Source organism: Rissa tridactyla, chromosome W (assembly GCF_028500815.1).
Source record: "Rissa tridactyla isolate bRisTri1 chromosome W, bRisTri1.patW.cur.20221130, whole genome shotgun sequence".
NCBI classification, from domain to species: domain Eukaryota; kingdom Metazoa; phylum Chordata; class Aves; order Charadriiformes; family Laridae; genus Rissa; species Rissa tridactyla.
The window spans coordinates 23,296,296-23,317,269 of NC_071496.1; the positions used below are offsets into that span (position 1 = coordinate 23,296,296).

The following is a 20,974-nucleotide window of genomic DNA, read 5'->3' on the forward strand; positions in this document are numbered from 1 at the left end:
CAACTAATTTAGTTTATTTGCCAGACACTATCTTGACTAAAAGAATGAGCAGTCACTGAGGTGATATTTTCATGTTAGATATTGTAATATTGCAGAGAAAGGATTTAGAAAAACGCAAAAGCCTTCTTTTGCAATTTAGAAATGTCTTCTACATGAAAAATCCAAAACTATGTCCATACTGAGATTTATCTTCAACTACAGCACTTGATAAAAGCAGGTGCTAATGAAACTATTCTGTTGCTATCTCTTCACATAGACAAATAGATTTCTTATTTACAATGGCAGAACAATCTCAAAAGGAAATTTTTATGATATGATGCTATTTTCAACATCCTCTCACCCATCAAATGTCAAGCAATACCATCAAGGTACAATTAGACAGATTCTGTACTTAAATAAACCACTCTTTTACACTAGAAAGTAAAATTCCCCTTACAATCATCCAACTTCAAACAAACAAAAAATCTTACCTGCCCATGATCGAAATGCTGCCACTATTCCCATTTTACTAGCTAGGAACCGTGCTTCTCTGTCCTCTCTGTCATTAAAATAACAAATGTCACAATATACAGTTAATTACTGTAAAACAAACAGTGTTACTAACATAGCAAGTAAAAAGTAATTAACTGAAATTTTAGATGGGGGACAAAATTCAGAGTAAGAAAAACCTGTTATGTACATATATATATGTGTGTGTGTGTGTATATACATATGCAATGTGTACACATGCACAAAGATTAGAATTTTTAAGGTATTGTTACTTTTCCTTTTTTGATGGAGGTTCCACAGTAGGAGGATCACATCAAAAATAAATACCTCTATTTGGTTGGATGATTCACTCTGAAGCCTCCACTGACACTAAGACTACAGCAGGGGCCACTCGGTCACTGATTCAGTTACATAGACCTAAGCGTCTCTTGCCAATTGATAATAATAATAATAATTAAAAAAAAAAAAAAACAACAGAATCCCCCCTGCCAAAACCTGAATAATTCAAGTTGGAAGCTGTCTCGGGAGGTCTCTAGTCCAAATTCCTGCACAAAGAAGTTGACAGTTCTGAGACCAGACCAGGTTATATGTAGGGCTTTATCTAGTTGGGTCTTAGAAACTCTCAAGGATGAAAGGCTGCAGGACCTCTCTGGACAGCCTGTTCCAACATTTGACTGGCCTCACAGAATTTTATCCCCCCCCCGATATCAAGTTGGAACCTCTCGTTTCCATTTCTGAGTCTGACCATACAACCATCAAACATAAAACTAGCTCAAATGCAAACTCCTCATTGTGGATGTTTAAAGCTAGATAAAAAGAAACCCATACCTGAAATAAAAAATGATGGCGATGATTTTTTAAGTAAAAGAAATATAACGGGTGGAAGAGAAGAAGGGTAAAACTAATTTTCCCTTTTAAATCTGAAATGCTTAACAATATTTTAGGAAGTTGCATTCTAACCTGCTATCATATTCAACTTCAAATAGTTTAATATTAGCTAATTGCTTTTATTTTGTCACTTTGGAAAGAAAAATAGTTTAATTCCAGTACCATGAACACAACTGGTAGCATAAGTAGCAGCACTAACACTTACTTGAGTTGTCCTTCTGCTGTGTCTGGATTATGCCTGTAGTGAAAATCTGTGTAAGGAGCTAAAATTCGCTAAACAAAAGAAAGATGTGCATTACTTTCACATGAGAATAGTTAACAGGTCTCGCCCTTTCCTCAGTCCCACTACAATCTGTCATGTTATTCCTGCTTTATAAATCATTAAGCTCTAAACCTAAAACGTCGCATTTAAACATTTTACACTAATACTGAGGGTGAAAGTGAAGTGAAAATTAAACATTTTAATTAGTAATACAATGTTTAATTTCTGTCACTAAACAAGTAAAACTGAACCCACCTCTAACTCTACATCTGCTCGCACATACTGTCGGGTCTTTGGATGATTAATAAGGTGCAAAACTGTAGTTATCAAAGCCTCATTTATTCGGCTTAGCTGACAATCAATCACATTTTTCAAGATGGTACTTAAACCACCCCGAAGAGCCACCACCTCGGGATTCTGAAGTGCTAAATAAAGAAAAACACGTCACTGGCCAGCAATAGAAAATATTTCACGACTTCCAATACGACAAACTTGTCACCTGTTTAGTACATATATCTTTTTCTTCCTGAACACTGCTGAGGCACACAATAAAGCTTTTAATAATTCACATTAGCAATAAATTGAGATTTTTTGATTAATTTATCAACAAAAATACTGGTCAGTCACCATTGTGCAGCAATTTCCCAGCTTATTTCCAAACAAGTTCCCATACAGTAGTGTTTTTGCAGGGAAATCCAAAGGTTTTGTGCTTCACTGGACTGACGGATAAAATATTTATAGAATATAAATGAGTAACAGATTGTTTAGTTCCTGAAAACAGAAGTTTGTATCTTGAAAATGTTGTTGAAGTCATTGAATCAATCTCAAAAACTGAAAAAAACTTTAAAAATCAGCACCCACATACGAGTATAGGGAGGTAGTATAAATCACTGTCCAGATACTGACTTCCAGAAGCCAGCTAACCACAGTACCCACTGTAAAAATTTTTAAAGAAAAATGTTTTGCCATTCTTTGAACACTTGTACATTTGTCAGCACCTCATGTATGGAACTTTCCCTACTTCCAATCCATTAGTTTGAGAAACATCAACTGCAGCAGGGAAAGGTTTTTAAGGTAATGCAAAAGTTGGCAAGTCTTAAAGGAAAGTACAGTACCCTGAAATCTTCAGGTACTTCGCTTAAGAGATTTTGATTTTATGTTGAAGTGATTTTGGTTTCTATCAAACTAATAACTAAAATATACGAAATGGACGTTAAGAACATTTAACATCTGATTAATTAGTTACTAAACAAAGATCCTTAATTATTTAAATAAAATCTATTTAATATGAACCCACAGAAGAGAATCTCTTAGAAGACTGATGACAGCCACACCAAAATTTTTCTTAATTAGCTTTCAGTTATCTTACCTAGTTCACAGATAATGGCTATACACGCTCGAACCATTCTGTCTCTTTCTTGAAGACCATCATTTCCAACTGCTATCAAAGAATTAGTAATAGAACTGGGGAACAATGAAGCATTCACAGTGATCATCTGCCAAAAGTGAAAGAAAAAGCCCTCTGGTTTCTTCATAATATGTACTCACAGATTCACTAGCATTTTGTTTCCTAGATACTACCAGACCACTCCATATATTACTTAGTTGTATCCTGCAAATCCTCAAAACACTTTCTTTTGTTCTTGAAATTCTTCATTTTTCAATTTACCATTCTCTTCCCACTTCAGTTGTTTATATTATTTTATTATAATAAGGGTAAAAAAAACCCTGACTGTTGCAGAGAGAACTACTGCTACCTTCTTCAGATTTCCAAAAATTTCTTTATCGACAGAGAACACTATTCAATAACACAAAGTAGATTAAAAACTCTTCTGGAAGATTCATTCATACTGCACCAGATACCCATCTTCAATACCTATTTAAATTTTTAATTAGCCAAGACTAAACTCTCTTGTAGAGAGATCCTTAGGCTGCTGCAGACTACAAAAAAGGACAACCAACAAAAGAAGCTGCTATAGTATTTGGAAGGCAACTGTCAGCAACACCCCTATATCCTCTTGTACAGTACCTGATCTTCCTAAAAGTGCAGTGTAATACAACTTCATCATAAGTTATATAGCTGTATGTCACAAAAAACATACACACTTTAAACGTGTTAAACCAAGTTTTTAGATGTTTAGTGGATATCGAGCATTTTTTAACATCTCAATTTTACTTATTAGTAAAAAAAAAGTGACATAGTTGAGTGGGCTACAATAAATTATGTTGTTCCCTTTTTAAGCAGTCAGACAAAAAAACCCAAACTATTTCCCCTTAGTAATACATCTGTTTAGCTTTAGTAATGTTCACGTTCCATAGTATATAGGATATGTATATTTAATTTTAGCAAACTATGAAAAAATGTGAATAGAGAGCTACTCAGCCTTTGATGTCAAAGTCTCATTTGGGGGGTGGAGCAGGGTTTTTTTGCCTCTAATGCGTGCACAGGGTCTTGCTCCTTAATCTGGTATAAATTCTGCTTGTCCTAAACTAGCAGCTGAGGATTTCCATGGCACAGGAGCTCTTCAGTAGTATAAAGGAGCATTGTCTGTTAAAATCTGTTCTATTGTTGTTTTGTCCTATATTCATTTTACAGCTCCCTTAGACGTCTCTCAGATCAAAAAGGATTACTTTTTTTACTCCTCTTTGCAGAGGATATTAAAATGAGAAAAGATCAACCATTATGACAAATATATTTGAACGCTTCAACAAGTTTAATTTTAAGACATGTTTTTGAGAAACTTCTTGTCATACATAATGTTGTCACCCACAAAACAGGAAGCTTTAAAATAGGACTCACCCACAGAGTCTTTCACTTTTACAATGGTATGAAGTAACAAGAATTAGCAATAAAATGAGCGTATCCAATCCACTCTACAAAATTATAACCTTTTTTTCCTACTAACACTGATGTACTTAAGTGTGAGAACACAAGCAGCCTCTTAAGGCTGTTTTGCTTCATTGCTTTCTTTGGTTTTAAGACATGAGAAGGAAAGATTTCTTTCCTTCCTATTCAATTCCAAGTATTTTAGTAGAATAAATACAAATAATAAATACAATCCATTTGCTTTCATTCTGCTCAACATATTGAAATGCAATTCTAAAGACCAAGGACAGGTGATGCAAGGCTATTTACAAGTGGCTATGATGAAATAAGTAACAAAGACTGAATTTGGTCTTTAAAGATTCCTTTAAAAAAAAGAGGAAGAAAGAAGGTGGTTCATATTATACCTCACCCTGACTTCTGCTTTGAAGATAAAACTTTCTGCCTATTAAATTATTGGAAAATGGGCAGAATTAATTCTATTAGATGTAGAAACACTTTCTGAAGCGTTGTTAAAGATGACACTGCTAAATTACAAAGCTCTTACTAGGAAATGTAGAGGTGATAGTACTAAACACTGCCCCACAGAGTACAGTCAAAAGAGAATATGAGCACTCAAAGTCTTAAAAAAAAATAATCAGAAACCAAGTTTAAAAAATGTAAAGTTGTTGTTTTTTCCTCTTCCTACACTACTTCAACCTGCACTGTTTTTTAAACAAAGTATCACTAAGTGCCTTTTATAAATTCATAAAACAGGATGAATATTTTACATTTTGTTCTTCTACTCTATGAAACAAAAGAAGAAAGTGAGAAAATGTTTTAAAGTTTTATATCTATGCTATTCTTACATGGGCATTTTTGCTATCAAAGATGAGGTTAAAGAATTGCATCCATACTTTGGAACGGAAAACAATACTTCTGAGATGCTGGTAGAACCCAGTTTAGCTCTTCCGCAGCTCATAGTAAATTATCTCCTGTACAAATTAATTAAATCTGATTGTTATATTTGCCATTCATTCACCTCTCCTAGGACCTTCATGTAATCTTTTAGGAATCCTGGTATCAAACTACTGAGGTCTGAGAACTTGCAGGAGATGAGGAGAGATGGGAAAAGGGCAAGAGCAGGGTAATAAAAAGACATAGTGAAAATACAGAATGTGCCATTCAGGACACATGTCATAGTATCCTTTGCGAGAGAGTTTCTCAAGTATTGGCTGCTCTGTGCCAATGCATACTTAACTGCATGCCTAGACAGGATACTTTACTTGTAGCCAGGTTGGGTGGCTTTTTGTTTGTCTGACATCATCTTTTAAGAAACAAGAATGTTCTAGGTAGCAAAAGATGTTAGGAAACATCATTCGTAAAAAAAAAAAAAAGCACTTGTGATCAGCTGTATGATTGGGTATCTTTCAGGATTTTTTTTTTTTTTTTTAAGGTCAAACTAATGGATTTATTTCTCTTGCTTCCTCTTGTTTCTTTCAAGCAAGACAGAAGTCTTTGCTCAACTAGGAAATGCTCAAGAAAGCCCAGGAATATGAGGACAAATTTCTGGCTCAAATAAAACCAATACGTTATAAATCAGAAGATGGAACGGAAACATGTTTAAGTTATTCTAGCCCTACGCTGAAGCTCTTTTTAGAACTAGATTAGCAAAGAACTTTTATAAATTGTGACTTCCTCAAGGATCCATTCCTTCACGGTTGTGTTTTTTGTTTGTTTGGGTGGGTGTTTAAGCTTTAAAACTCTTTTTGGCACAATTGTTAATCAAGTATATTGTCTCTTCTGTAAGAAACCAAGTGAGCTCATTTTAAGAAAAGAAATTGCATATCAAGCTTCCATATTTTCAACCTAAATATATACATATAAAAATACATATACACATAAAACAGATTAAACACGCAGTGCTCCTGGGGAACAATTCTTCCAACTACTTCAAACCTTACTTGAGTCTTTGGTAGTTTTTCCTAAGATGCTCAGTAGAAGTAGAAGAATGTAATCAAGATAAAGAATAGCAAAGTCCAGTACAAAGGCAGAGTGCTATGTTGCCTGATAAAAAAATAGCTTCAGTAGCTGTATATGCCAATTTCTCTAGGATGAACTTGAAAATGCAGCTACCATAGCTTCAAACATCTCATGTCCATGGGTACACAGGACAGTAACCACCACAGATTAACTAAATGTATCTGAGAAAAGAACTACAGAGAGCATCAACCTCTCTGGATAAAGCAAGAAAGCTAGAAGCCTTCCTTCAACTGATTATTCCAGCGATGGCAATTTACCTCATTTCTCAAATGGCAGAAAATCTCCCATCCTTGATTTACAGATGCTTAAATACACTATACAACAAAGTTAAATCATTAGATGAAACATAATAACATGGTTCTTATACCCTTACATTCATCATTTGTTATTTTTTTCCCAAATCTTGTCCAGTTTGATCTCTATTAAAGGAAAATTAGCAGGATTTTTCTAGCCCACTCAAGATTCTCAGTGGTAAGATTAAAATCAAAACAAGTCTCAGCACTACCCCTCCTATCTTTTGAATTATCAGCTATAATTTCTTCTCACATGATAAAGAAAGGTAAGGTATTAGAGACTATGTGGAAAAAAAACTGCTGATGAAGAAAACTGGCATAGCTGATAAGACCATATACAGTTAGATTTTACCTTTCTGACTAATCGAAGTGCTTGTGTTCTTTCTACTTCATTACTCTGCTGTATGTCAATACACCTAAAATAAGTTAAAAAAAACATTTTGTTTATAACAGTTAAGGTGAAAGTTAGCATTAATATCTCGCATTAATATTTATGCAATTGAATAAACAGAAGAATTTTATGACTAATTGTTTAAAAATTATGCTTTTCAGCAAGCATACTCATTTATGATTGGTCAATTTAGCTTCATTTTATATTTTTTTCCAGTTATCTTCAATATAATTAAATCACTAGAACATTCTCAAATATACAGTAACAAGGCATCATGGCGTCAACAAGTATTTTCTGAGCTAGCTGCATTTGTCATTTCAAAAGAAACTAAAAGTATTTGTAATGTTTCACATCAACAAGTTTTGTGTGTGTTCTCAGATCTGAAAAGTCCGTTTGCTCCAACAAAATTAAACAGCACACTAAAATTTACTGTGCATGTATATTTATAAACAGAAACACACATATATATCAGTATATTAAATCCAACAAGATTTTAACAAAGGAAGCACTAGAAATTATAATATTTAGATGTACTCATGATACTGATCATCTTATCTCATGATTAGTTTGCACTTTGGTATTTTTCTGTTGAGTCATGGGTTATAATTAGATTAAAAATTCTTGGGCATGAACTACTTTTTTCCCCTGACTTTGTACTAGAGGCTCTGAAGCACTATGATAATCAGAACAACTCCCATAAAACAAACTTAAGACATGAAAATTACTGAGGTTTCAACCTTCTAATAACACCACAGATTAATTTATGGTTAGTGGCATTTATGATTCAAAAACATCTATAATTTGTCTAATTTTTAATTACTCGTAGTATATCATATATTAGGACAGCATTTTATTTGGATTAGCTGGTATGATGTATTATCCCTCTATTTTTAAAGAGGGACATTATTCATATTGAAGAAAAATTATTTTTATCAAGCCACAGATCAAGAATTTAAGAGGATATGAAAACACCTTTTCTTACCTGTCTCAACCATGAAAAAACAAGTGATTTAAAACTGTACAATTTACAACAAGGAAGGAAGGGAAAATTACCTGGCTATCAAGTAATCTACTTTCAACTTTAGCACCTTCTGGAGAATACTGGAGTCTCGAATGAGATAGCGGAGGGCTCGCAATCCTGCTGCTCGCACCTCTTTTGCTTCATTTAGTAAAGCTAACCGCAGACTATAATGAAGAAAACAAGGGGAACAAACAATTATTTAGCAGCAGGTAGACTTCACCATCTGACGTGCAGCTACTACCTACAAATTTAAAATAAAAAGGTTAATTTTTAAAGAGAAATATACTGCAGTAATTTTCTGTCTTTGAGATATTCACCTGTACAGCCTATAAGGCAAACCTTCACTCTGCCAGCAGATGTAGACAATATATTAATCTGAAAAAGCCACAAACCAATTTTTAATTTTTTTAAAGAACAGTTTGTACATCCCTGAAATGATATATGACCAAGACTTGTATACGACTTGTTATTTGACAAAACAGCTGAGCACAATATTAGTCCTGAAAAGGTATTCTGGATTAGTTACAATTTTCAAGAAAATTAACAGGTGGAGAGTATTTCCTCCTCTGCTAGACTGCCAATCCATAAGCATAAGTCCTCAAAACAATGTCTTGACACCTAACAGACAACTTTGCACCTTAAGTAATTACATGTACCACTCACGAAAGATATTATAGCACCAATATGTTTACATCAAATGTGAAAGAATCATAACTTAAGCAGCCCCACACAGCAGATTTCTAGAGATTTAATTTCAACATATAACCAAAATGTATTTCTCTTCAGACAGATTTTGAGGTGAGCTTTCCTTAACATAACTGTCATCATAACGTATTTTCCTAAATTCACTAGCTAGGTAGAAAGAAAGGAGATTTTGAAGACCTCCAGGATGGAAATATAAAGCACTAAGTGACACACCGTCCTTTTGAAGGCCCTCAAAATATTTGCCACTCTTGCGCTTGATCACACAGGAATAAAAGGACTTTAGTAAGGCCTTTGACATCGCTTCCCACAGCATCCTCCTGGAGAAACTGGCTGCTCATGGCTTGGATGGGAGTACTCTACGCCGGATTAAAGACTGGCTGGAAGGGAATGCCCAGAGATTGGTGGTAAATGAAGCTAAATCCAGTTGGCGGACAGTCACAAGTGGTGGTCCCCAGGGCTTGCTATTGGGGCCAGTTCTCTTTAATATCTTTATCAATGATCTGGATGAGGGGATCGAGTGCACCCTCAGTAAGTTTGCAGATGACACTAAGTTAGGTGGGAATGTCAACCTCCTTGAGGGTAGGATGGCTCTACAGGGGGATCTGGACAGGCTGGATCCATGGGCTAAGGCCAATGGTATGAGGTTCAACAAGGCCAAGTGCCGGGTCCTGCACTTGGGTCACAACAACCCCATGCAGCGATACAGGCTTGGGGAAGAGTGGCTGGAGAGCTGCCTGGCAGAAAAGGACCTGGGGGTGTTGGTTGACTGCCGGCTGAATATGAGCCAGCAGTGTGCCCAGGTGGCCAAGAAGGCCAACAGCATCCTGGCCTGTATCAGGAACAGCGTGGTGAGTAGGACTAGGGAAGTGACTGTCCCCCTATACTCGGCACTGGTGAGGCCCCACCTTGAGTATTGTGTCCAGTTTTGGGCCCTTCACCACAAAAGACGACATTGAGGTGCTGGAATGGGTCCAGAGAAGGGCAACGAAGCTGGTGAGGGGTCTCTTCTCCCAAGTAACAGGCAATAGGGCAAGAGGAAATGGCCTCAAGTTGCACCAGGGGAGGTTTAGACTGGATATTAGGAAAAAATTTTTATACTGAAAGGGTTATTAAGCATTGGAACAGGCTGCCTGGAGAAGTGGTTGAATCACCATCCCTGGAGGTATTTAAAAGATGGGTAGACATAATGCTTAGAGATATGGTTTAGTGATGGTTTTTGTCAGTGTTAGGTTGATGGTTGGACTAGATGATCTGAAAGGTCCCTTCCAACCTAGGCAATTCTATGATTCTATGAAAAAAACCCAAAACAAAACACCCCCAAAAAACACAAAAAAAACCACCCCCCCAAAAAAAATAAAAATCTCACCCAAACCCCCACAAAACTCCAGAAGAATCCCAACTCTCAGCCACTTATTTTAGTAGGATTGTTTTAGTGGACATCTAAGAATGTAAATACTTCAGCCAGTGAGACTGAATTTCAACCTATACAATTTTTTCTTTTTTAATTTTATTTTCTTATTCTAGGATGGTCATAGATGGTAATCAGCTATTTCTACAAATCAGCCAGCCTGTGTAAAAGTCACTATAACAGGAACCTACTTCTAGGCAATGTCTATACAAAGTAGAAAGGCTGCAATACCATATGCAAATAAAGATGAACTGATTATTTATAACTTTCAGCAGGGAATTACTTCTGGAAGACCATCATTGCTATAACATCAAATATGATTCTTCACATAAAAAGAGTGCCACTAATTGTCTGTCTCTATTTACTTTAAGCTGAGCTAGAAGCAAATAAAAAACATATTCTCAATATTGTGAGGTTAAGAAAAATTCTTCCTCTAGAAAAGCTGAACTAGGAGAGATTTATTTCCAAGTCATTCAAGAAGAGCACACAGAAGGAAAGACAAATAACTCATCAACTGTGTTGAGTAGACAATAGGTATTACTTAGATCACGAATCTGTTTCTCGTGTTGCAGATTAGCAGGGATGGCAGTCTGAAGGATGAGCATATGAGACTCAGTTGTTCTTAGTGATATTTTTCTATTTGGACTTTTACCTCGCAATCTGCAATTGCTTCGTGTATGACAGTTTAAGACACTTCAGGGAATTTCCTTTTAGGACAGAAGTTACCCATTACTCATGAAAACTGTGTTGTTGCTATCCATGACATTTCTTATTAGGACAGCTGAATACTGAATCTGGATTTATTTTTTTTTCCCCCTCAAGTACATTACTTCTATATTTGAGATGAAAACATCTCTTGAACAGTAGAACAAAACAATCTTTAGACAAATAGTTTCTCAAAAGCAGTTAATACTTTGAAAGCTTGTTCTACAACTCACAAAAGGAAGATATTCTTATTTTGTAGAAATAAGTTAATTCATAATTGGCAACAGTGAAACCACAACAAAGGACAACATTATCATGAGATCCAACATCCAAAAGCAGAAGGGACCAAAAAGGGATGTATCGCTATATTTAAATAGTGAGAATGCAATGAAAATATATAGCTAGCCAGAAAGACACGTCCCTAAAATAAAGTCCATAAAAATCCATAAAGGTCCAATTAAAACAATGATATATAGAAGTGTACAAGGCTGAACAAAAACCTCTCCATTAAAAACAAAAGTTAAACAAAAAACCATCACCAGTCAATGACTGAACTGCAAAAAACTGAGAGAATGCAGCATGAGCAAAAAGAGAAACTTGACCTTATAAAGCCAATTAAGATATGTTACAGCAGGCAGAAAAAAAATATGTAGGAAAACCTACACACATGCGTCTGTATGTGTCTGTGTGTTCTGACTTCTCAGGTGTACCACAAGCAGAAGACTTGAAAAATGAATCAGACCTACTGGATAACCCAAAAAGAAAGTGAGAAGGAATGAAACAAATAGGAGAAACAAGCACTTTGTACTAAGGCATTGCTGTAGAGGTCTGCATGAAGATTCCTATCCTAAAGTCTTTTGTATTATACTAAATACAAGTTAGACTAAGAAGTGAAAATGATGGAAGAACTGGAGGGAATTCATCAGTAAGTATTGTCACTGGCCCATGAAGCTTCACATCTAAATGTTGGGAAAGAACATCAACATGAACGATCTGCATATATTTGCTAGCACCATATTATAAACGGTGGCGGCCAAGATGGAGAAAAGGCGATAAACAGGTAGTCATGGTTTAACCCCAGCCAGCAACCAAGCACCACACAGACAGATGATGGAGCCCTGCTTTCCTGGAGATGGCTGAACTTCTACCTGCTGCTAGGAAGCAGTGAAAGAATTCCTTGTTTTGCTTTGCTTGCGTGCACGGCTTTTGCTCTACCTATTATCTCAACCCACAAGTTTTTCCTCACTTTTACTCTTCTGATTCTCTTCCCCATCCCAACTGGGGAAGTAAGTGAGTGGCTGCATGGTCCAAGTTTTGGTGCCCAACGTGGGGCTTGAAGGGTTCGAGATAATGACAAATTTGATTGGAATGTGACAGATTTAATTTATAGCTGTTATTGTGGTTTAGTTATTAATTGGCAGGCTCCTGTGCTTGCCATGGGGTTTGCTTGCCTTACCGTAAATTAGTCTTGTGCTCCTCAGTGCTTCTTGCTTTTGCTGCTTATCATCTTATTCTACTGTGCCTGGGAACATTTTGATAACAGCAATGGCGATGTGCCTGAGCTGGCAGATGGCCAGGTCATCATTGCTTCTGAACAGGCTGGAACTTCAGTGTGAACTTGAGCCAAAACAATGCTGCAGACACTTGGGTCAGTAAAGAAGGAGGGGGAAGAGGTGCTTTAGGCACTGGAGCAGAGATTCCCCCACAGCCTATGGCAAAGAGATGGTGAAGAAGGCTGTCCCCTTGCAGCCCATGGAGGTTAACAATGGATGCCTGAAGAACTGACTGCACCCTGTGGAAGGGACCCACGCTGGAGCAGTTTGTGAAGAACTGCAGCCCACAAGCGGGACTCCACGCTGGAGCAGGGGAAGAGCGTGAGGAGTCAGGAACTGCAGAGAAAACATGCGATGAACTGACCGCAACCCCCATTCCCCGTCCCCCTGTGTCACTTGGAGGGGGGGGGGCGGGGGGAGGTAGAGAAATCAGGAGTTGCATGTTATGGGAATCACCATAGCAGAAACCCCTTGTTGCTAGCCAGGCTAGGAGCAAGGGGAGGAGTTCATTGCATGGTTAAATCCTATAACTTGGCCCAAAGGGGCCAGGGATGGAGATTGTAATGGATATACCTTTAAATTGTTGTAACCCGTGATTTGGGTTGCATGTTATAGGAATTGCTATAGCAGGAACCACCTGAACCAATAGAGAACAAGCCTTACAAGAAGCAGTGCAAGTGCAGCAGTGACCCGACCTGAGCTGGCTTTTGGTGCCCAATAACTCCATGCAACACACCATCTCTCCTGTCCTGGGTGACCGCCGTGGCAGATGGAGCCCAGGGTCGTGGACTGGATGAACTCAACGGACACTTTGTAAACGTTCCACAGGGGTGGTCTGTGGACTAAGGGAATTACATCTGTGTATTATATCAAAGGACAGGAAAGGGGGTGGTGATTAATGAGGATGTATTGGATAGTGTGGGACCTGAGCCTGACGTAAATGGTATGGAATAAGGGGTGGAGAATGTCATGGTTTCAGTTGGGATAGAGTTAACTTTTTTACTAGCAGCTGGTATAGTGCTATGTTTTGGATTTGGTGTGAGAAATACTTTTAATAGAGCACTGGCGTTTTTAGTTCTTGCTAGGCAGTCAAGGCTTTTTCTGCTCCTCATACCGCCCTGCCAGCAAGTAGGCTGGGAGGGCACGAGAAGTTGGGAGGGGATACAGCCGGGACAGCTGACCCCAACTGACCAAAGGGATATTCCATACTATATGACATCATGCTCACTATATAAAGCTGGGGGAAGAGATAAGGGGGGGGACATTCAGAGTTACAGCATTTTGTCTTCCCAAGTAACCATTACGCATGATGGAGCCCTGGTTTCCTGGGGATGGCTGAACATCTGCCTGCCAATGGGAAGTAGTGAATGAATTCCTTGTTTTGAGGAAGTGAGCGAGTGGTCTTAGTTGCCGGCTGGGGTTAAACCACAACATTCTGTAGAACAAAAGGTTTCCCTATGGAAATTAAGATAATGTTGAGAACATCAGCAGAGCAAATTACAGAACTTGCATGTTATTTCCAAAGGAATATATGTACTTAGCCTACCTCAAGGTCATTTCCTAAATTAATTCATTAATGAGTTCAGTATTTGCAAGTTACTCAGAATAGCTGTACAGCAAAATCACCTGCAAACAGAATACTACTGCAGAATGGCTATAATCCTGTAGGGGCAAATTTTGTAAAGTTGCTTGAAAAGTCTGTATTTCATAAAAACAATTTATCCTATAAATACTTCTGAAGAACTACCAACCAGCACAATTATGGTTAATAACTGAGTATTTGGGTTGTATGCTTGAGCTTGAAAATTATCACTATAGCAGAATAATCTACATATATACATAAAAAACTTTCTTCTCATGTACATACACAGAGGAATCACTGGACTAACTAAAGTAACATCGCTAACCAAGATAATTTTCCTGTTATCTGTCTTTAAATTTTGAGAAACCATTTTTGGCTTTTTTTTTTTTTTTTTTTAAGTAGGGGGCTATTTTTTACCATGTGTCTGCTGAGAACAACATTTTTATCTGTTCCTTAACTGTGTTTAGATTAGCAGATCTTTTTCCTATAAAAAAACTTTTTCCTATAAAAAAACTTTTTCCTATAAAAATAAACTGCAAACTTTTCCTGCAAACTTTTTCCTATAAAAATAAACAATAGTATTTGTATAAACTTTTAAGACTTGTATTTAAAAATATTTGGTAAAGAACTTTGAAGTTATACTCTTAAGTGATGTTTAGTCCCATCATAAAACACTATAATAGATTACATAAATAAGACCAGAAGACGATAACCTATTAAAGCTCACAGCAAAATACAGATTCACAAAAACACTTATTAGCATTTTTAGCTCTAGCAAGGAAAATCAGTTCTATTTAATAAAACAACTTACAATATTTCCACAAGAAAAAGTACCCAAGTTTTCCCAAAAATTTACTTAAAGAGTGACTAGTTTTTTCTAAGCTTGCTTTCTTAAGTCAGATAACCAAATTGAAAGAACACTAAAATATACTGAATACTAGATCTTAGTTGTTTCTGCCACCAATGCTGAGCCTCAGGACAAATTTACCAACATCTGTGCAAAAACACAGAAGTTCTGGAAATAAACATGTAGTTTGACTGTCAGAAATGGCAACAAAACACAGGAAAATTCCCCTTGAAAGTACATACACAGGGTGTTTTAGTAGCAAGGAAAGCAATGCTACAGAGATATATGTTCATGCCAAATTAACATAAAATGTTTACCTTTAAATCCTGGTTCTATTTCAAGAGTATGCTCTAAATTCTGTAAAAGTGCATTTTTACAGAAAGCGCTTTCTGTACGTACTGGGATATTTAGAGATTATTATTTTTTTTTTACATTTATGAGGAATATAATAAAGAAACACACACTTAAACCCCCTCTTTGCCTGAAAGCATATAATGTATTTGATTTTACTTATTAAAATATTTGTAAGGTGTATATATTTGCATTATGAAATTTCAAACACATTAGAACTACAAAACGCTAGCTCAAAAACACAAATAAAATTGATTTAATAACACCTAGAACGATTATGTACCCTATTATTGCTCTAGTGCCCCTTACTACTTACCATATTATGATACTGTCATACGTAAAACCTAGTTTTTCTTCAGCATGGCCAGTATTACAAAGAAGCTGAAAATAAAAGAAAACATCTATTACTTATAAGTCTTTAAAAATGACTATGTAAAACTGAAGATTTCTGGCAATGCTTTCAAAGAAAGCTGAGAAATTTCATTCATGGCAAGGGGAAACTTACCAACTTGAGACTTCCCCAAGAATTTCTGCTGTCAGTATTCTATGCCTACATACGCCAGACATACACAAACCTGTGGCCTCTCATACTAGGAAAAAACTTGCACAATTGTGTAAGCTGCCTACTGGTCAAATTTTCAACTCCAGATTGCTCCCCTTGCTGCCTTTAAACTCTTTTCAGAAGAGCCATTAGTTGTGCAATTGGTAACCTGAGCAGAGATGAAAAAGACTGAAGTCAAAGCACATCTGCATTCAAAAAGAGAACTTGGGTGAGTTTTGAAGTAAAGACTGATACTGCTAGTCCACTGTCATGTTTTGCCACAGCAGCACAGGTGTAGAAAAAAGGCACCGCCAAGCGTCCTGTAACTGACATTCGGCCTGGCCTGCCATTGATTCCACCGAATTTGTACCTCTGAAAAAAATCAGTGCAAAGGTTGAATTTATGCACACAAAGAGACACCAATAAACTCTGAAAATTTCACCCATATCTGTCCATTTTGAGCACAAGACTGAAGATTTACAAGTGCAGTTTTTACGTCCAAAACCAATCTCAAAAGGAGCAATCTAGTGTGTGCTGTGTTTTAGCCTCTTGAGAAAAGGAAAATGGTCTCTTCCGTAAAAAGAACTCATACTGTTCTCCCTTGCAAGAGCAGCAAAGAAATTCCTAGTAATCTCATTTACTACCCCTAGCTAAAATTATAAAATACTTTAATATTACATCCAAAACCCAAAGCACTTTTCCAAGCACTTCTAAAGACTCAAGTAACCAACACTGATTGCAATAGCTTTGCACTTTCTCCTTTTCGAAAGAGGTTCAGTTTTGCATTCAGTTCTGAGCCAGGACAGTATTAACAGTTTCTCCTCAGTCAGGAATTCAGGAAGTGTTTCTGTCAATGAGTGAATACCCCTATTATAAAATTATTAAAATAAATCAAACTCTGTGCCACGTTCGTGTTCTGAGTGAAGACCAAGGTCCTCCACGTGGGTCGGGGCAATGCCCGGTATCAATACAGGCTGGGGGACAAAGCGACTGAGAGCAGCCATGCCGAGAAGGACTTGGGGGTACTAGTGGACAAAAAGCTGGACATGAGCCAACAACATGTGCTAGCAGCCCAGAAGACCAACCGTAACACAGAATGGTTACAGTTGGAAGGGACCTTAAAAATCATCTAGTTCCAACACCCCCCTGCCATGGGCAGGGACACCTCCCACTACACCGTGTTACTCAAAGCCCCATCCAGCCTGGCCTTGAACACCTCCAGGGATGGGGCATCGACAACTTCTCTGGGCAACCTGTTCCAGTGCCTCGACACACTCACAGTAAAGAATTTCTTCCTAATATCTAATCTAAATCTACCCTCTTTCAGTTTAAAACCATTACCCCTTGTCCTATCACTACACTCCCTGAAAGAGTCCCTCCCCATCTTTCCTGTAGGCCCCCTTTAGGTACTGGAAGGCCACTATAAGGTCAGCCTGGAGAAGAGAAGGCTCCAGGGAGAACAACCCCAACTCTCTCAGCCTGTCCTCATAGGAGAGGTGCTCCAGCCCTCGGATCATCTTCATGGCCCTCCTCTGGACTCGCTCCAACAGGTCCATGTCCTTCTTATGTTGGGGGCCCCAGAGCTGGACACAGTATTCCAGGTGGGGTCTCACAAGAGTGGAATAGAGGGGCAGAATCACCTCCCTCAACCTGCTGGCCATGCTTCTTTTGATGCAGCCCAGGATATGGTTGGCTTTCTGGGCTGCGAGTGCACATTACCAGCTCATATTGAGCTTCTCATCCACCAACATCCCCAAGCCCTTCTCCTCAGGGCTGCTCTCAAGCCATTTGCCACACAGCCTGTATTTGTGCTTGGGATTGCCCCGACCCAGGTGCAAGACCTTGCACTTGGCCTGGTTGAACTTCATGAGGTTTGCACAGGCCCACCTCTCAAGCCTGTCCAGGTCCCTCTGGATGGCATCCTTTCCCTCCAGCGTGTCGACCACTCCACACAGCTTGGTGTCATCAGCAAACTTGCTGAGGGTACACTCAATCACAACATCCATGTCACCAACAAAGATATTAAACAGCACTGGTCCCAGTACCGACCCCTAAAGAACACCACTCGTCACTGGTTTCCACTTGGACATTGAGCTGTTGACCACAACCTATTGAGTGTGGCCATCTATCCAGTTCCTTATCCACCAAGTGGTCCATCCATCAAATCCATGTCTCTCCAATTGAGAGACAAGGACGTCCTGCAGGACAGTGTCAAATGCCTGGCACAAGTCCAGGTAGATGATGTCGGTTGCTCTTCCCTTATCCACCGATGCTGTAACCTCATTGTAGAAGGCCACCAAATTTGTCAGGCATGATTTGCCCTTAGTGAAGCCATGTTGGCTGACACCAATCACTTCCTTATTTTCCATGTGCCTTATCAGAGTTTCCGGGAGGATCTGCCCCATGATCTTGCCAGGCACAGATGTGAGTGACTGGGATTTAGTTCCCCAGGTCTTTAAAAATGGAGGTTATGTTTCCCCTTCTTCCAGTCAGTGGGAACTTCACCAGACTGCCACGACTTCTCAAATATGATGGATAGTGGCTTGGAAACTTTATCCAACAGCTCCCTCAGGACCCCCAGATGCATCTCATCAGGTCCCATGGGCTTGTGCCCATGGGTTCTTTAGACTGTGTCAAACCTGATCTTCTCCTACAGTGGGCGGTTCCTCATTCTCCCAATCCCTACCTTTGCCTTCTGTGACCCCCACTGTAATGTCACCTGCCCCTGCCCTCCCTTTAATCCTGACTCATAAGCTCTCGGTCAATTGCCTCCTCATCCATCCCTGGGTGGAGCTCCATGCTCTCCAGCTGTTCATTGACATAGAGGGCAACACCCCCTCCTCATCTCCCCTGCCTGTCCTTCCTGAAGAGCCTGTATCCTTCCATCCTAACACTTCAGTGATGCCAATAAGATCATAGCCCTGCAGGCGTGTGCATGTCTCTAACTCCTCCTGTTTATTCCCCATGCTACGTGCATTTGCATAGAGGCATTTAAGTTGGGCCCCCGATGAAGTTGACTTACTGGCTGGAGTGGCTGGTGCTTTGTGCTGCACTCCAGCTGCTCTCCTGTTGACCTGCGACCCTCTTCCAGGCTCTGGGCATCTATTACTGGCATCATACTGGTAGGAGTGGGATGGACTGAGGCTCCCCTCCCCCAGCAAGCCTCTGACCAAAGACACTCTTCTCCTTCTCTGATAAGTGGGCCCCATCAGGCCCCAGTAGACCAGGTTTCTCAAAGTGAGTCCCATGATCTAAGAAGCCAAACCCCTGGTTGGGGTATCAGTCCTGTAGCCATTTGTTGATTTGCCAGATTTGATTGGCCCTATCAACTCCCTTCCCTTTGACCAGGAGGATTGATGAAAAAAAACTACCTGCGCCCCAGAGTCCCTGACTGCTCTTCCCAAGGCTTTATAATCCTTCTTGATATTCCTCAGGCTGCTCCTGGCTATATCACTGGTGCCCACATGAAACAACAGCAGTGGATAATAGTCAGAGGACTGGACAAGGCTTGGTAGTCTCTCAGTTACATCCCTGATATGAGCCCCCAGTAAGCAGCACACCTCTCTAGAGAGTGCATCAGGTCAGCAAATGGGTGCGTCCATACCTCTCAGAAGAGAGTCACCTACTACTATCACCTGTTGCCTTTTCTTAGTTGCGCTGGTTGTTATACATGGAGCAGATCGGGTAGTCTTATTCAGCTCCAGCACCTCTCCTGATGCAATGGGTCTTTCCTCTTCACTCTGTGGAGGGGTGAAGCAGTTCTGCAAGGGCACCTCAGGCTTCAGGGGAAGTCTATTCCTCCTGCTGGTCCTTGCCATCACAAGCTTCCAGTCTTCCATGTTACTGGCCCCCCTCCATTCTGTGTGTGCCCACATGGGAGTTTATGGCTGTGGGCTATGGGTCCACTGCAGATTGTGCTTGTAACCAGCTATCCATCTCCTTCTCAGCCTCGCTGATGTTATGCGGCTTTCTCACCACCTCCTGCAGCTCAGCTGCCACCTGTTACAGGAGGTCCTCCACCCGGGCACACCTTTTGAAGGTAGGTGTGCTGCCTATCCCTGCCCCAGGAGAAAGGTCTAGGCACCTCCTGCAGTCTGAGGTCTGCACTGCAGCCTCTCCCTTCAGCAGCTCTGTCTGGGTGGAGGCATCAGCCACCGCTGGGTTAGATAGTACAGACCCCCAAGCCAGATCTGCAGCCTTTGCTCTCAGACGAGTGCCCACCATTCTGTCATGAGGGTCAGGTAGGATGAGTGCAAATGGTCACTGAACGGTGCCCGGTGCTCGACTAGTGGAATGATCCTCCTTCGAAAAGGCGCACTTCTCACGCACCCTTCCGCTCCACGCCCTGACTGACACGCCACACTCCGTTTGCCCGCTCAGGTTGCCGCGCTTCCTAGGCTGCTTTTTATAGGCGTGGGGGTGGTTGCGGTTGCTCTGGCAACGGCCACGCCTCATCAGCATCTCCACCGAGAGCTGCCGTCTCCTGGTGGGTGTGTCCACTGCCCTGGCGTCCCCCCTACCTCAGAAAAAAAACCCTATGCGCCGAGGTCTGCCTCTCCGCTGCGGGTCGGGCTGGCTCTGGAGCAGCTCCCCTCGGCGACTGACCAAGGGGAAGTATCCTGGGCTGCATCAAAAGAAGCATGGGCAGCAGGTCGAGGGAGGTGATTCTGCCCCTCTGCTCTGCTCTGGTGAGACCCCACCTGGAGTACTGCATCCAGCTCTGGGGCCCCCAACATAGGAAGGACACAGACCTGTTGGAGCAAGTCCAGAGGAGGGCCATGAAGATGATCAGAGGGCTGGAGCACCTCTCCTATGAGGACAGGCTGAGAGAGTTGGGGTTGTTCAGCCTGGAGAAGAAAAGGCTCCAGGGAGACCTTATTGCAACTTTTAAAAAAGATGGGGACAGACTTTTTAGTAGGGCCTGTAGCAATAGGACATGGGGTAATGGTTTTAAACTGAAAGACGGTAGATTTAGATTAGATATTAGGAAGAAATTCTTTACTCTGAGGGTGGTGAAACACTGGAACAGGTTGTCCAGGGGGGTGGTAGGTGCCCTTTAAAGGTCCCTTCCAACCCAAACTATTATTTGATT

The 20,974-nt window shown here is 40.0% G+C and overlaps 1 protein-coding gene across 3 annotated transcripts in view; it reads right to left on the reverse strand.

Moving 5' to 3' along the window:
• Window positions 1–20,974, reverse strand: part of LOC128902029 (rapamycin-insensitive companion of mTOR-like) — a 118,692-nt gene that overhangs the window by 61,813 nt on the left and 35,905 nt on the right. For all 3 annotated transcript variants that reach the window (XM_054184321.1, XM_054184320.1, XM_054184322.1), the window contains 7 exons: window positions 15,658–15,722; window positions 8,223–8,354; window positions 7,131–7,194; window positions 3,009–3,135; window positions 1,895–2,064; window positions 1,583–1,650; window positions 471–538 (listed from right to left, as the gene is read on the reverse strand). In XM_054184321.1, coding sequence (XP_054040296.1) covers window positions 471–538; window positions 1,583–1,650; window positions 1,895–2,064; window positions 3,009–3,135; window positions 7,131–7,194; window positions 8,223–8,354; window positions 15,658–15,722 — 694 coding nt within the window. The remainder of the gene's footprint in view (window positions 1–470; window positions 539–1,582; window positions 1,651–1,894; window positions 2,065–3,008; window positions 3,136–7,130; window positions 7,195–8,222; window positions 8,355–15,657; window positions 15,723–20,974) is intronic.